Below are 15,621 nucleotides of genomic sequence, written 5' to 3' on the forward strand. Positions count from 1 at the left end.
TCTATTCCTTTCTCCCTCATGTACTTATCTAGCTTCCCCATAAATGCATCTATGCTATTTGCCTCGACTACTCCACATTCAAACCACTCTCTGGGTAAAGAAGTTTCTCCTGAATTCCTTATTGGCTTTATTAGTGACTATCTTATATTTATGACCCCTAGCTTTGGACTCCCGCACAAGTGGAAACATCTTTTCTATATCTACTTATCGAACACCTTCATAATTTTCAAGACCTCTATCAGGTCTCTTCTCTGCCTTCTCTTTTCTGGAGAAAAGAGCCCCAGCCTGTTCAGTCTTCCCTGATGCGTATAACCTCTCAGTTCTGGTATCATCCTTCTAAATCTTGTTTGCACCTTCTGCACTGCCTGTATATCCTTTTTGTAATATGGAGACCAGAACTGTGCACAGTGCTCTATGTGTGGTCTAAGCAAGGTTTTATATAAATTTAACAAAAGCTTGACACTGATTTTAAAAGAAATATGTCATCAAAAGTTTATAGATTAACAATTTGTCTTTACCTTATTTCAAACTTGAAAAAAACCCCACATGAACCAACTTCATTTTACCAGGCCAGGTAAGTGTAGAAGCAACTGCACAGGACATGAAGTGTGGCTACAAACGCTGTATCTTACAGCAGTAATACCTGAAAAAGTAAGCAGGCACCTAAGGGCTTTGTATATTTTGGTGTGAATCACCGAAGAAATATTTATTGCATTTTGGTTAAATTTGGGAATCAGGGGGAAAACTCTCCAGTGGCTGGAGTCATACCTCGCACAAAGGAAGATAGTAGTGGTTGTTGGAGGCCAATCATCTCAGCCCCAGGACATGGCTGCAGGAGTTCCTCAGGGCAGTGTCCTTGGCCCAACCATCTTCAGCTGCTTCATCAATGACTATCCCTCCATCATAAGGTCAGAAATGGGGATGTTCGCTGATGATTGCACAGTGTTTAGTTCCATTCGCAACCCCTCAGATAATGAAGCAGTCCGTGCCCGCGTACAGCAAGACCTGGACAACATCCAGGCTTGGGCTCATAAGTGGCAAGTAACATTTGCGCCAGACAAGTGCCAGGCAATGACCATCTCCAACAAGAGAGAGTCTAACCACCTCCCCCTGACATTCGAATCCCCCACCATCAACATCCTGGGGGTCACCATTGATCAGAAACTTAACTGGACCAGCCACATAAATACTGTGGCTACAAGAGCAGGTCAGAGGCTGCGTATTCTGTGGCGAGTGACTCACCTCCTGACTCCCCATCTACACCATCTACAAGGCACAAGTCAGGAGTGTGATGGAATACTCTCCACTTGCCTGAATGAGTGCAGCTCCAACAACACTCAAGAAGCTCGACACCATCCAGGACAAAGCAGCCTGCTTGATTGGCACCCCCTCCACCACCCTAAACATTCACTCCCTTCAACACCGTGGCTGCAGTGTGTACCATCTACAGGATGCACTGTAGCAACTCACCAAGGCTTCTTCGACAGCACCTCCCAAGCCCGCGACCTCTACCACCTAGAAGGACAAGAGCAGCAGGCACATGGGAACAACACCCACCTGCACATTCCCCTCCAAGTCGCACACCATCCCAATGTGAAAATATATCGCCGTTCCTTCATTGTCGCTGGGTCAAAATCCTGGAACTCCCTACCTAACAGCACCGTGGGAGAACCTTCATCACATGGACTGCAGCGGTTCAAGAAGGCGGCTCACCACCACCTTCTCAAGGGCAATTAGGGATTGGCAATAAATGCTGGCCTTGCCAGCGACGTCCACATCCCATGAACGAAAGAAAAAAATCTATTAATCTTTTATACGTGTAGGGTAGACATTTATTGTAGAACCAATGGTGGTTTTATTGACCTTTTCAGTTCTGGTGTTTCACATATGCTGTTAGAAATTTTAATTTTTATGGCCCAGAATTTGCTAGGAAAATAGGGGCAAATTTAATGGCGCTCGCCGTTATTGGTGTGTAATTCGTCCAGCAATTTGTGGTGAGGAAAAGGTACACAGTGAGTTACGAGCCGTCACAAACTACACAATGATTAGCCTCGCGAAAACTGAAGTTCGCCCACAACCTCCCCGTGAGTTTCAAGAAATTGCTGCATTTGTGCTGTTAAAGTGAATTAAATGCCTGCAATGCCAATCAACCTCTCCGACCCAGAAAGTGAACAATTGAAACTGTGGAGTCTCATTCCTGCAGGTAGTACATTGTTCTTAGAGATTTGAAAAAAAATTCATTTTAATTTTTAACAATATTTTCTTCCTTTCTTCCTGTCTCTCTCTCTTCTTTCTCTCTCTCAATCCAATCCTTCTTTCCCTCTCTTTATTTCTATTGTACCTGATTTGACTCTAATTCACCCTGTTTCCTTCTCCGTTGTTCCTCTGTTTCTTTCTCTATGCTTAAACCCCATTGGTTAAGGAGATACACTGTTGCTCCTGTCATTCACCAAGGTCCCAGATGCCCCGTTGCCCTCGACGTGCCATAATCAGCTCGCACTTCCAGCAATTTGAGGCGCAAAAAATTTTCGATCTGAAGGGTGAAGAAAACAAATGGGGCACGCCACAGGATGCCCCGCTCCAGCAAATTCTGCGCCATCGATATGTTTTAGTTAGGTCAGGATGCAAATGGTTAACATGACCAATTTCAAGTCCAGCATCAAGTGTTTGAGAACTTGCAGATAAGTGATATGATTGCCAAAACTGAATTTGTAGTTCATATCTGAGCTATCCATTTATAACTGAGGAGAAGCAGATGTTTTACCTTTTTTGCAACACATTTTACTCAAAGGAATGCGCTCAAAGATGACTGTAAGCGAGCTATATTATTGTACTGATCTATTAGTACAATATTACGCAGACAAACAGTTCACATTTTCATGCAGTGGAAAATGTTGCTGTGTCACCGAGTTTTCCTGTCAAATGGTTTGCCGTACGTGAAGACTTTTGCCGTCAACCTTATTACACACTGATCAAATGCTGGCTTCGCAGTACTAACTGATGGCAAACCTCTAAGCGGAGGAATGTCTTGATAAAATAAATAACATTTTTTGTAGATCTGAATCAGAAACAGCACATTAAACACCTCAGAAAGTCTATTTCAATACTGGCCCGAGCAACCTTCGCTCAGACTGCACTAGTGCCCAGTAAGTGTCTATATATATATTACGTAAAGTAAAAGTTAGGCTGCAGTGAGTCACGGCCTGTAAGATCATTTCAGGGTCTGATGAGTTTCATGAACCATTCAAATTCTGCTTTTGTGGTTTATGATATCACTTGAACCCCTCGATTGTGGCACAGTTTTATTAGTTAGAATAAGTTAGTTGATCTCCCATAAAATTGGTCATAGACATAAAGTAAAAATAAATTCCGTATTTGCCTCTCTCTCTCTCGCTCTGTGACTTTCTGCTTGTTTCCCATTCTTTAATTGTCCCACTTTTTTCATTTTTTTTTTGCTCTTGTGCTTGCTCATGTGCTCGTTCCCTCTCTGCCTCAGATTTTCTCTCATCATCTCAGTATCTCTCTGTATCACTCCTTTTCTCAGTCTCTGCCTCACAGTCTTCCTCTCATCATCTCAGTATCTCTCTGTATCACTCCTTTTCTCAGTCTCTGCCTCACAGTCTTCCTCTCATCGTCTCAGTGTTTCTCTGTATCACTCCTTTTCTCATTCAGCCCAGCGGTTAAAATTGCCAGGGCCTCAATCTGCTGTGGGCAGGAATGTAACTGAAACTAATGATTTCATGGCGGAAACCAGCGGGCTGTTAAAATCCATCTCCCCCCCCCCCCCCCCCACCCCCCCAATCCCGATCATTTCTTCAATGATATAGATATTTGCCATGGGTAGATAGAGAGAAACTATTTCCTTTGTTGGGGGAGTCCAGAACAAGGGGCATGACCTTAACATTAGAGCTAGGCCGTTCAGGGGTGATGTCAGGAAGCACTTCTTCACACAAAGGGGAGTGGAAATCTGGAACTCTCTTTTCCCCCACCCCCCTGAAAAGCTGTTGAGGCTGGGGGTCAATTAAGAATTTCAAATCTGAGATTGATAGATTTTTGTTAGGCAAGGGCATTAAGGGTTACAGAACCAGGGCGGGTAGGTGGAGTTAAGATACAGGTCAGCCATGATCTCATCGAATGACAGAGCAGGCTCGAAGGACTGAATGGCCTTTCCTGTTCTTATGTTGCTATGTACTGTCTTGATTTTTCTACTTCCAGCTATCTACAATTGTGCTTTCAAATTAAAATACTTAAACTATTTAAAGCTCACATTTCCTCTCACCAAAATCTCTTTTAAGTTTGTTGCTGTATTCAGGGTATCACAGTTCTGATGTAATATGGTGCTGTGATGTCATCATATAACAGCTTCGTTAAGTCGACAAACACAGCAACCATGCTCCAACAGTAATATCCTATAAGCAGTAGTGAGAGGAAACAACAAACTTGCTTTTATATGGCACCTTTCATGTCCTCAGAATGTCCCAAAATACTTCACAATCAATTACATTTTTTGATGTCAAATGCAGCAGCCATTTTTTTGGCACAGCAATGAGAGGAATAATCTATTTTTTGCTGGTATTGTTTGAAGAGATGAATGTTTGCTAGGGCACTGAGAGAAGCCTTCGAATGGTATTCCTGGGATCTTTAACATCCACCTGAGCCACCAGAATGGGCAGGCATGGCCTCAGTTTAATATCTCAGCAGTCTCCCACTATTGCACTGGAGTTTCAGCCTAGATTATAAGTTCTGGTCTGGGCTCAGGCGTTCTGACCCAGATGCCAGAGTGGTACCAACTGAGTCAAGTTGATACTGTGTCATGAGTTATGATTGGCTGCCATAATGTCATAACATCACTGTAATCTCTCTTTCTGATTCATGTCTAAATATAATGGTACAAGTGGTTATGAGCCCTTTTGTTTGGGATTTGTGCATGATAATGGAAGCTTTTTCTATTTTTAAATGCTCCATGGAGTATTTTTCTCACAATGCGTTCCTATTATGAAATGTTGAGAATGTACCTTTTTTTTCTTTAAAACGCAATAATATATGGGTATGTGTAAGATCAAATCAACTTTCTGTGACAAGTGGAATAATGTACTCACATTGGACAGAATTCCTAATGTCAATAGGCCGTAGAGCTGCAAATTATCTGCCATTTGTGGTTAGTCAAGACCTAAACTAAAGAACGATTCTATGCTAGTCAAATAACCCATATATAATCACTAACACTTCATGTACTTTACGCTGCATGCTGTAGGTTGCCTGCAAAAATAAGTCAAGGTTCCTGTATATAAATGTGGTTTTATTTAGAGGACCTTTGTTTCTACATTTAGTATTATAAATGTGAAATGTGGCAAGTGTTTAAATTAGTTTAATTGATGTTGTAATTTTGCTTATCTCAGTTTGTCATTTATGGTGTAAACAATAACCATATTCTTTTACAGTAATATTTGAAATTTTGGTTAGAAACGATTACATTGTTGATCAGCAATAATGTAAAAGTCATCTCGGACAGCACAGGTTTTTTGTTTGTATTTCACAAATATGTATAGTTATTTGAAGTGTTCTGCTTCAGACTTTTCTTCATATTTTTAGAATTTTGTGACCTTTGTGATGTATTAACAGTGAACTATAAATCTGCAGTAAAACATCTTTACTACGCCTTACCAACAGTTTAAAAGCAAGTAAGTTGTTTAGTTTTCTGTCTGAGAATGTTTTAAATAGACTGCAACCTGATTGCTTGTTTGAGTTAGAGTAGATTGAAGCTGTAGATGAGATTAACTTTATGGATTTAAAGGCTCCATTCCATTTTGCGAGGCGGAGATAAGCGGGAGGACTGCTGTACCAGTGAATTTCAAATATTATTTTTGGAAGTAAGCTTTGTAGGCATTGAACAAAATCCAGAATTAATTTTTATATACTGAGCACAGACAGAAAGCAAAGCAGTTTATATTAACAAAGACTAAAAGCTATAAAAACATTTTAGATTTTGGACAAAGAGCAAGCTACTTTTTAACTGCACAGTAGTTGTTTTCACTTAGATTTGTGGAAAAATTATTGTAGAAAAAAAATCCCCACACAACTCTGCAAATTGTATATAGTGTTGGAAGATTTTTTTTTTAAAAGTCGTTCGCATAAGGTAAAAGTAAAAGTCAATAAAGTTTGGTGACTTTTTAATTTTCTGTCTCCCATAGAATGAGGTGTATTAAATTAAGGTGGTTGAGGACTGATTTTCGAATTCAGGGTGGATGTAGGTGCTTTCTTTGCACATTCCAGTTATGGCAGGATTATATGGAACATAGACTAACATTTGACTGTATCAGCATAATCTGGCGAATTATGTCAGCTTTCAGCTGAGCTGTTGGCTAGAGCACCATACGTTACCAAACAAATACAGAAAAAGCTGGAAACGTACAGTACACCAGTCAGCATCTATGCAGAAATGATGGTGAAGAAAGTGGTCATTGGCTGTATGAGCGGTTCTGCTGCAAGTTCACCTGTTTTGTTAAAATAACATATACCTGAACTGGTTGGTAGTCTTGAAAGTTGGAAAGATCTGCTGGGCTAGGCGTACGTATGCTAAAACATTGCACAGATCATATGTTGTATACAAGGCAGAAAGTATTGTGAACCATTTTCCATATTAGTAAAGTGGAGTTCAGAATAATTTCTGCCATTACTCAGCATCTGACAAAATACATATCTGAGCAACTAATTATTATTCTACAAACCATAATGTTATTTTAATAAGTATGTTAATATAATTTGTTATCCAATCTAGAGAGCATTTACTCCATTCACATTATTATTGATTATTAGGACACAATGTACTAGAATCTATTGCTATACTTGAAAGGAAGAAAATAATTGAATATATTTCAGGCCTATCTCTGTTTTCTTCTCCTCCCAAGAATCAATTTTGGTCTCTTAAATACACACGGGGAAGATTCTGCTGTTGGTTATGTTGAGCAAAATCAGTAACACGTTCTTTATATACGCATTTACGATTTTGATACAAATTGTGAATAATGGAAATCTTTCCACACAGTCCTGGCTGGCAGAAATAGTGGATGGCGATGGCACAGTCTCAGATAGCACTAGTATGGGAATGGGCAGGACTGGGAAAGACCCATTTTGGTCCTTTTGGCTGGCACCCACAAATTACTGAACAGGTGTGAAATTTTCACTTAGTGGAAAGACCAGATATTTTTATAGTCCATAAGAGTGTTCTGTTACTTTATATAAATATGGACTACTTTATGCAGCTAACAGTGGAAAACACGTACTCGATAACAATGCTACTCATACTGGCTTAAAAATTCATACCAGCCCTGTAACTGGCTGGTGAAAGCATTAGTTTTGGGCTGGAAGCATTCCTTTGTCTTGACGAGGGTGCAGAGAAGATTTACCAGAATGGTACCTGGGATGAGGGACTTCAGTTATGTGGTGAGATTAGAGAAGCAGGGATTGTTCTCTTTAGAGCAGAGAAGGTTGAGAGGAGATTTAATAGAGGTGTTCAAAATTATGAGGGGTTTTGATAGAGTAAATAAGGAGAAACTGTTTCCACTGGCAGGAGGGTCAGTAACCAGAGGACACAGATTTAAGATAATTGGCAAAAGAACCAGAGAGGAGATGAGGAGAATTTTTTTTTTACACAGTGAGCTGTTATGATTTGGAATGCACTGCCCGAAAGGGCGGCGGAAGCAGATTCAATTGTAACTTTCAAAAGGGAATTGAATATGTACTTGAAAAGGAAAAAATTTGCAGAGCTATGAGGACAGGTGAATGGGACTAATTGGATAGCTCTTTCAGAGGCACAATGGCCCGAATGACCACCTGTGCTGTATGATTCTATGATTCTAATACTGGTAAGGGGGCTTTCAAGATGGCAGTCAGTCACCTCTGAGGAGGGATGAGGGATAGCCCCCCCAACCTGGAGGGTATTATCATATTAACAAGTTTTTTTGCGGGAAAATAGCCCCACACTTACTGGGTGTATGGCATACTTAATGGGGAACAGTGAAGGACCCAGTTTATACCGCTCATAAGGAACACCTTCATTACTTACATGTGACAAGATAGCATCTTTCTCACTGTTGGAATGAGCTCAGTATTCTAGTTTTCCCATCTTGTACTCTGTGTATTAATTTATTATTTAAAATTTGATATAGCATCTATGAGCACAAGGATAGCTGAATGCGTGTGACTTTTTGATGTATCACATTGCCAATAGTTGTATTGCTTGAGTTGAGGCTCATGTAAGACTTCCATTAAAGATTATTTCTGTACAAGCACATAGCGTACTTTCCCATTGCTATTAAACAGAGAGGAAAGAAAAACAAAATCTCACACGGTTCAAGAGAACTGTAAGGTTTGCAGCAAAGCACTGAGGATAGCTTGATAACATTAAGCGATATCATATATTCTAATAAGGTGGACACGTTGGGACGGATCTTGCTGGAAAAATAAAGGTGTGTTAACAACACACAACCTTATTAATACGAAAATTGGCCAGCAAGTTCAGGGGATTAAGAGATACGCCGTGAGTTGAGAATCTATAGAACTTGGTGGTCCATTTACGCCACTCCGCCGTTTGCTTCGCACAAGCAGCACCTCGCCCTTAGCCTCCCTGTTATTTTTCAGAACTTGCTGGATTTGCACATTAATTGTCCATTAAACTCGCCGCTGAAAGTTAAGCCTTGGAATTAGGAACGCAAGTACCTTTCTAACGACATGATAATTGTTAATGCAATGCCAATCAACCTCCCTGCCCAGAATGAGAACAATTTAAAGTGTTCAATCTCAAATTGTTGTAAGAGATTTTAAAAATGTCAAATTTTATTTTTTTTTCTTTTCCTTTTTTTTTTCTCTCTCTCTTAATTCAATCTTTTTTTCCCTCTATTTATTTCTCTTTCTGTACCTGATTTGACTCTAATTCACCCTCCTTTTCTGTTGTTCCTCTGTTTGTTTCTCAATCATTAAATCCTTGGTTAAGGCGATATACCCTGTTGGTCCCACTGTTTACTGAGGTCCCAGACGCCCCGTTGCCCTCACTGTGTCATTATCAGCTCGCACTTCCAGCAAGTTAGGGTGCAAAAATATTTGAGCCGAAGGGTGCAGAGAAAAGTCTTAACTAACGGTGCAAGCCAGAAGATGCCCCACTCCAGCAAGATCCAGCCCATCACATTTGTTAAATATGATATTTTAAAAACTCTGTTTTCTTAGTTCAATCAAAGCATTTTGAAATGTTTATTTAGCTTGCAACATATAATAGGTGATATAAATGTTGAACTTATGAGAAAAAAATCTTTATGGCCTCCCAAAGGCTTTTTCTTCTGGTATTATTCAAGGCAGGCAAAATGCCATTTAATTAACAGGTCCAAGATCATCGATAGATATCATGCTGTATCCCCCAAATAATTTGTGATTTAATTATTTTGCCATGTTGGAAATTAATTGCAGATTGCATATTTAATTGGCCCCTGAAACAAAGAAATGTGAAATAGTACCCAAGAGAAGCTGGATTAAAAACAAATGCGCTAATGTCCATCCTTAATCACACCATTAAAAGTAATCCTCCGGAATTTGTGCAGAGTTTGTGGTTACTAAAGGCTGTTGCATGAACCAAGGCTAGATAAGTTCAATACCATGTATTGTCTCCTTCTTTACATCTTCTACATGTTGTGTAACTGTCGGAGTCTCCACATATTACTTCTGTAGAGCACAATCATTTCCTGTCATTGAATGGGAGTAGGCCATTCAGCCCCTCGTGCCTGATCTGCCATTCAATTATATCATGGCTGATCTGTTTCTAAACTCCATTTACCCACCTTGGTTCCGTAACCCTTAATACCCTTGCCGAACACATATCTTTCAATCTTAGTTTTGAAGTTTTCAATTGACCCAGCCTCAACAGCTTTTTGGGGAGAGCATTCCAGATTTCCACTACCCTTTGTGTGAAGAAGTGCTTCCTGACATCACCTTTGAACTGCCTAGCTTCAATTTTAAGGTAATAATCCCTTGTTCTGGACTCCCCATACCAGAGGAAAGAGTTTCTCTCTACCCTATCAAGTGCTTTAATCAACTTAAACATCTCAAATAGAGCACCCCATAATCTTGTATACTCGAGGGAATACAAACCTTAGTCCATGCAACCTGTCCTCATAATTTAACCCTTTTAGCCATGGTACCATCTACATGGCACTAATATAATCTCTGGGAGCCATTTAATATCCAACGTATTGGCATCTTTGGAGTTTTGTAATGCTGCTTGTAAATTCACTCCATTTGTAGTATAGGGCAGCTTCATATGCTGGAGGGAGAATGTGGACTGAACAATGTGGCCAACACCTTGACTACGCGAAGGATCCCACTCCTTCTCGTAATCGTAATGCAAAATATTTATCAGCATCCAACAGCACATGGTTCCTTCATAAGCTTTTCAAAGTGAACAAGCATCTAAAAAAAAATTGTAAATACCTCCTGTCAGATTTGTACTTCAGAGAAAGGGGAAATCTAATAAAATTGTATATTCGGACTCTCCCAATGGGTCAGTGGAGGAATTCTCTGACCTAGTATAATAATGAACTATCCAAACTATGAACCTCTCAGCTGGTCTGTGCTGAGCTAGCTGATATCTGCCAAAGACAATTGGTCTCAATGTCTCCAGGTTAAGGGGGTGGGGGGGGGAGAAAACCCACTAGGTTTCCCTCTCTTGATCAACAGGCACTTTTTCGTGGCTGCCCCCCACCCTTCTGAAAAGTGTAGATGTTGGTGAGATCAGATTGGAAATAGTGACAGTGCCCCCACTGTCAAATAACTGTGGCGACACGGTCATTTGTCACCTTCAGAGCCCGTGGATATTCACTGACTGGGCTCACACATGAAGAACAACCACTGCTGGCAAGGTACTGGAGGGCTGCTGGTATCTACAAAGCCATACTCTTTAATAAGTCAGTGTCTCAATAAAGGGGCTGGGGGGAGATGGGTGGGAATGTATGTACATCAGTGGTTATTTCTCCACTTGTCATGCTGACAAATTAACTTCAATTTTTTTTTAAATACTTTTTTTGACGTAGGTATTTTTTCTAGAATTAATCCCTTATCGAGGGGGGATTTCAAATTTATCACAAGGCGAATTCAGTAGAAGCTTATCTATTTGAAAAGGCAAAGTTTAAAATGTGACCATCTAAAGAATTATGCACCTTAGTTTCTAATTGTCGTTAGGTGATCACTCTACAGTTCTTTGGTTGTTTTCATCGCTCCACCATTGGTGGCTGTGCCTTCAGCCGCCTAGATCCTAAGCTCTGAAATTCCCTCCCTAAAGCTCTCCTCCTCTCTCTCCTTTAAAACGCTTCTTAAAACCTGCCTCTTTGACCAAGCTTCTGGTTACCTGTCCTAATATCTCCTTATGTGGCTCGGTGTCAAATTTTGTTCGATAATGCTTCTGTGAAGTGCCTTGGGACATTTTGATACGTTAAAGGCGCTATATAAATGCAAGTTATTGTTGGACAATTTTCATTCCTTACTTTTATGATCCTCCCAGGGTACAGTTCCATAGGGGATGGCAACTTTCTGGTACCTCACCCCAGTGGCCATTCATCACACAGGAGCCTGTGTAAAATTGAATAGTATTCAACTATTCAGTTTTGGGGGAGGTGGGGAGGATGAGTTGTTTACAGATGAGCTGAGTCCTGTCCTTACCTGTGCCCATCCACGCACATGAAATAGGAGCAGGAGTAAGCCATACGGCCCTTCAAACCCGCTCCGCCATGCAATAAGATCAAGGCTGATCTTCCCCATATCCCTTGATTTTCTCAGTATCCAAAAATCTATCTTTCTCAGCCTTAAGTATACTCAACAACTGAGCATCCGCAGCCCTCTGGGCTTGAGAATTCCAAACATTCACAACCCTCTGAGTGAAGGAATATTTCCTCATTTCAGTCCTAAATGTCCGACGCCTTATCCTGAGACTATGACCCAAGTTCTAGACTCCAGCCAGGGGAAACAGCCTCTCAGCATCTACCCTGTCAAGCCCTCTAAGAATCTTATACGTTTCAATGAATTCCAGTGCATATAGGCCCATTCTACTCAATCTCTCCTCATAGGACTACCCTCTCATCCCAGGAATCAATCTAGTGAACCTTCGTTGCACCCCCTCTAAGACAAGTATATACTTCCCTAAGTAAGGAGACCAAAACCCTACACACTACTCCAGGTGTGGTCTCACCAGAGCCCTATATAATTGCAGCAAGACCTCCTTACTCTTTTACTCCAACCCCCTTGCAATAAAGGCTAACACACCATTTGCCTTCCTAGTTGCTTGCTGTACCTGCATGTTAACTTTCTGTGATTCGTGTACAAGGACATCCAAATCCCTCTGAATACCAACATTTCTCAGTCTCTCACCTTTTTAAAAAAAAATTCTGCTTTTCTATTCTTCCTACCAAAGTGGATAATTTCACATTTTCCCATATTATACTCCATCTGCCACCTTCTCACCCACTCACTTAACCTGTCTATGTCTCCTTGCAGCTTCTTTGCGTGCTCCTCACAGCTTACTTTCCCACCTAGCTTTGCATCGTCAGCAAACTTGGATACATTGCACTCGGTCCCCTCATCTAAGTCATTGATATGTATTGTAAATAGCTGAGACCCAAGCACCGATCCCTGCGACACCCCTCTAGTTACAACCTGCCAACCCGAAAATGACCCATTTATTGCTGCTCTTTGTTTTCTGTCCATTAACCAATCCTCAATCCATGCTAATATATTGCCCCAATCCCAAGAGCCCTAATCTGATGTAACAACCTCTTGTGTGGCACCTAATCAAACGCCTTTTGAAAATCCAAATATACTACATCCACTGGTTCCTCCTTATCTAACCAGCTAGTTACACCCTTAAAAAACTCAATAGATTTGTCAAACACGATTTCCTTTTCATAAAAATGTGTTGACTCTGCCTAATCATATTATGATTTTCTAAGTGCCCTATTACTACGGTCCTTAATAATAGATTCTAGCATTTTCCCTACTACTGATGTCAGGCTAACTGACCTATAGTTCCCTGTTTTTTCTCTTCTTCTTTTCTTGAATAGCGGGGTTACATTTGCTACCTTACCGTCCATGAGGACTGTCCTAGAATCAAAACCAATGCATCCATTATCTCTGCAGCCACCTCTTTTAAAACCTTAGGATGTAGGCCATCAGGCCCAGGGGATTTGTGGGTTTTTAGTCCCATTTATTTCTCCAGTACTTTTTTTTTAACGAATCATAATTATTTTAAGTTCCTCACTCTCATTGGACCCATGGTTTCCCACAATTTCCTGTGTGCATATATCTATCAGGAGTCACTGGACAGCAATCAGGAGGAGGAACATTGGCTGATTTTCCCTGCACCACCTTATCGAGCCTGCATATACTGAGACCAATTGCACTTGTTCACTAAGCCCCCAGCTGAGAGTTGATTCAGCAGAGATCCGGTAATAAGCCTGGGATCTTCCTGGTCTCTATGGCTAAGTACTACACTCCATGTTGCATTGATCCAGAACGCATGATCTCCATCATTCCCATCCTTGCCAAGCTCCACTAAGTCTGCACGGTTAAGATTCTCATTCTCCTTACCCCATCTAATTTCTCTCTTTCTGATATCCATTTTCCTTACACTTATTTGTGAAGTGCCTTATAATGTTTTTTTACATTAAAGATGCTACATAAATGCTAGTTCTTGTTGTTCCTTCCATGGCCTTGTCTCTCCCTACCTCTCTGATCTCCTCTAAGCACGTGTCCCTTGGCGCATCCTCCACTGCTCCATCACTGGCCTTCTTGTTATTCCTTTCTCCACCGTTGTTGGCCGTTCCTTGAGCCACTATTCTCCCAGCTGCTAGGCACTCCCCAGGTCAGTTTCTCTGCCTTGTCACCTCCCACTCTCCGTTTAAAAGCCTACCAAAGAGCTTTCTCTTTGATTTGTGGTTTTGCCTCTTCTGAATCAATCTTTTCCTTTTCCCCCTTCTTATGAATGTCCACTTATTGTCCACTGTCCCGCAATGTACTCTGAGTTACCCGACTGTACCCAAAATCGACAATAGAGATGTAATTTGTCACAGTTGTCATCCAGTGAACCATTGGGGACTCATTCTTCCCTATAATACGAAATAGCACTTTCTCTGTAACTTCCAAACAATGTTTCAGTTGTCCACAATCCCACTTTCTAAGCTTGAATGGCGTAGCCTGAAGCTGCCTAAGGAGGAGCACTGTTTCAATGTATTGTAATATAAAAATTCTCTTCTGGCTAGATTCCCATCCTTCACACTACCTTAACATTAGCTTGCCCAAAACTTTGCTGCCTTTAACATATTCCTCACCAAATGCTGCTCGCCCATTCGCCCTTTCTGTGCTGGCGTAAATTCGTTCCGGGTCCCACAAGTTGGCCCCGGGTGCACTTACACTCACATACCTTCTACCATCTAGGTTTCAGGCTAACATTGCCACAGCACAGGAAACATGTTGCTCATCACAGGATTGCCACAAATAAGTTACAAAAAAAAAATGTAGAAACCTTACAAGATGAGTTTCACCCATTTAAGAGGGAAACATCACATGGATCTTAGAATCATACAGCACAGAAGGAGGCCATTCGGCCCGTTGTGCCTGTACCAGCTCTTTGAAAGAGCTATCCAACGAATATGGCAATGTTCAGAACAACAAATGGTTTTCTTGTATTTTTTTTAATCTGTGCTCTGTGTTATTAGTGAAGGGTTTAAGATTATAGCTGTCTGCTATGCATTATTATACAAATAATCAGGTAAATGGTGAAAAAAAAAGAAAAACATTTCTTGAAATGGTTGCTTAACAGATCAAAATTTTTTTTTCTTGTTTCTCAGGTGATGCTTTCCCCTGGACAATCGGTCTCAGCCAGTTCAGTGTGTACACTCTGCTTGGGCAGCAGAAGGCATGTAACCTCGTGGAACCCTTGGGTTGTACCTCGACTCTGGCCGTCACTTCACACAAGCTGCAAGCCTGCGGCCCTGAAATCAGACATTCGTTTGTCGTCTGTCTCCACGTGGACCTGGAGTCTCTGGAGATGAAATGCTCAAACCCCCAGGTTGGTGTTGGTGCAGCTAATTGATTTATTGTGGGAAAATAAGAAATGACTTGCTTTAAGTTAATTTGTCCTGTACTTTATAGGCGAATCCTTATTCCATTAAACATCTTAGCTCTCTTTTGAGTTTGGTGACCAAGATCGGGGAAAAAGATTAGTTTCCGCTTTGATGTGCTCTCAAGTTTTTTTGTAATTTAGACTCTTCCAAAAAAAATTTAGTAACTGCAGTCTAAAGTGCATCTTAAAACCGATGGAGTAAAATCAGTTGCAGATGTGTAGTTTTGAAAAGTATTATGTAGCAGAATTAATGTGCAGCAGCTTTGAAAGTGTCCGCTGGAGCTGCTTGTTCAAGAGTTTATCATAACTTCACACAATATGTTTATAGATGTGGGCTGTAACATTAAAGAGATTTCAGATTTAAATAATGTGGATTTAAGTTCCCATTAATAGAATGCATTCCATACAGCGGAGGAAATCTTCTGCCAAACCTGAACTTCTTCATTTTTTTTTTGTTATCTCAAAGA

General features: G+C 40.8%; 1 protein-coding gene across 2 annotated transcripts in view; it reads left to right on the forward strand.

Annotated features, from left to right (window-relative positions):
• The window catches only part of LOC137310136 (intermembrane lipid transfer protein VPS13B-like), an 875,231-nt gene that overhangs the window by 519,375 nt on the left and 340,235 nt on the right, over window positions 1-15,621 (forward strand). For both annotated transcript variants that reach the window (XM_067978114.1, XM_067978120.1), the window contains exon 24: window positions 14,880-15,100. In XM_067978114.1, coding sequence (XP_067834215.1) covers window positions 14,880-15,100 — 221 coding nt within the window. The remainder of the gene's footprint in view (window positions 1-14,879; window positions 15,101-15,621) is intronic.

This window comes from Heptranchias perlo, chromosome 3, assembly GCF_035084215.1.
Source record: "Heptranchias perlo isolate sHepPer1 chromosome 3, sHepPer1.hap1, whole genome shotgun sequence".
NCBI classification, from domain to species: Eukaryota; Metazoa; Chordata; class Chondrichthyes; order Hexanchiformes; family Hexanchidae; genus Heptranchias; species Heptranchias perlo.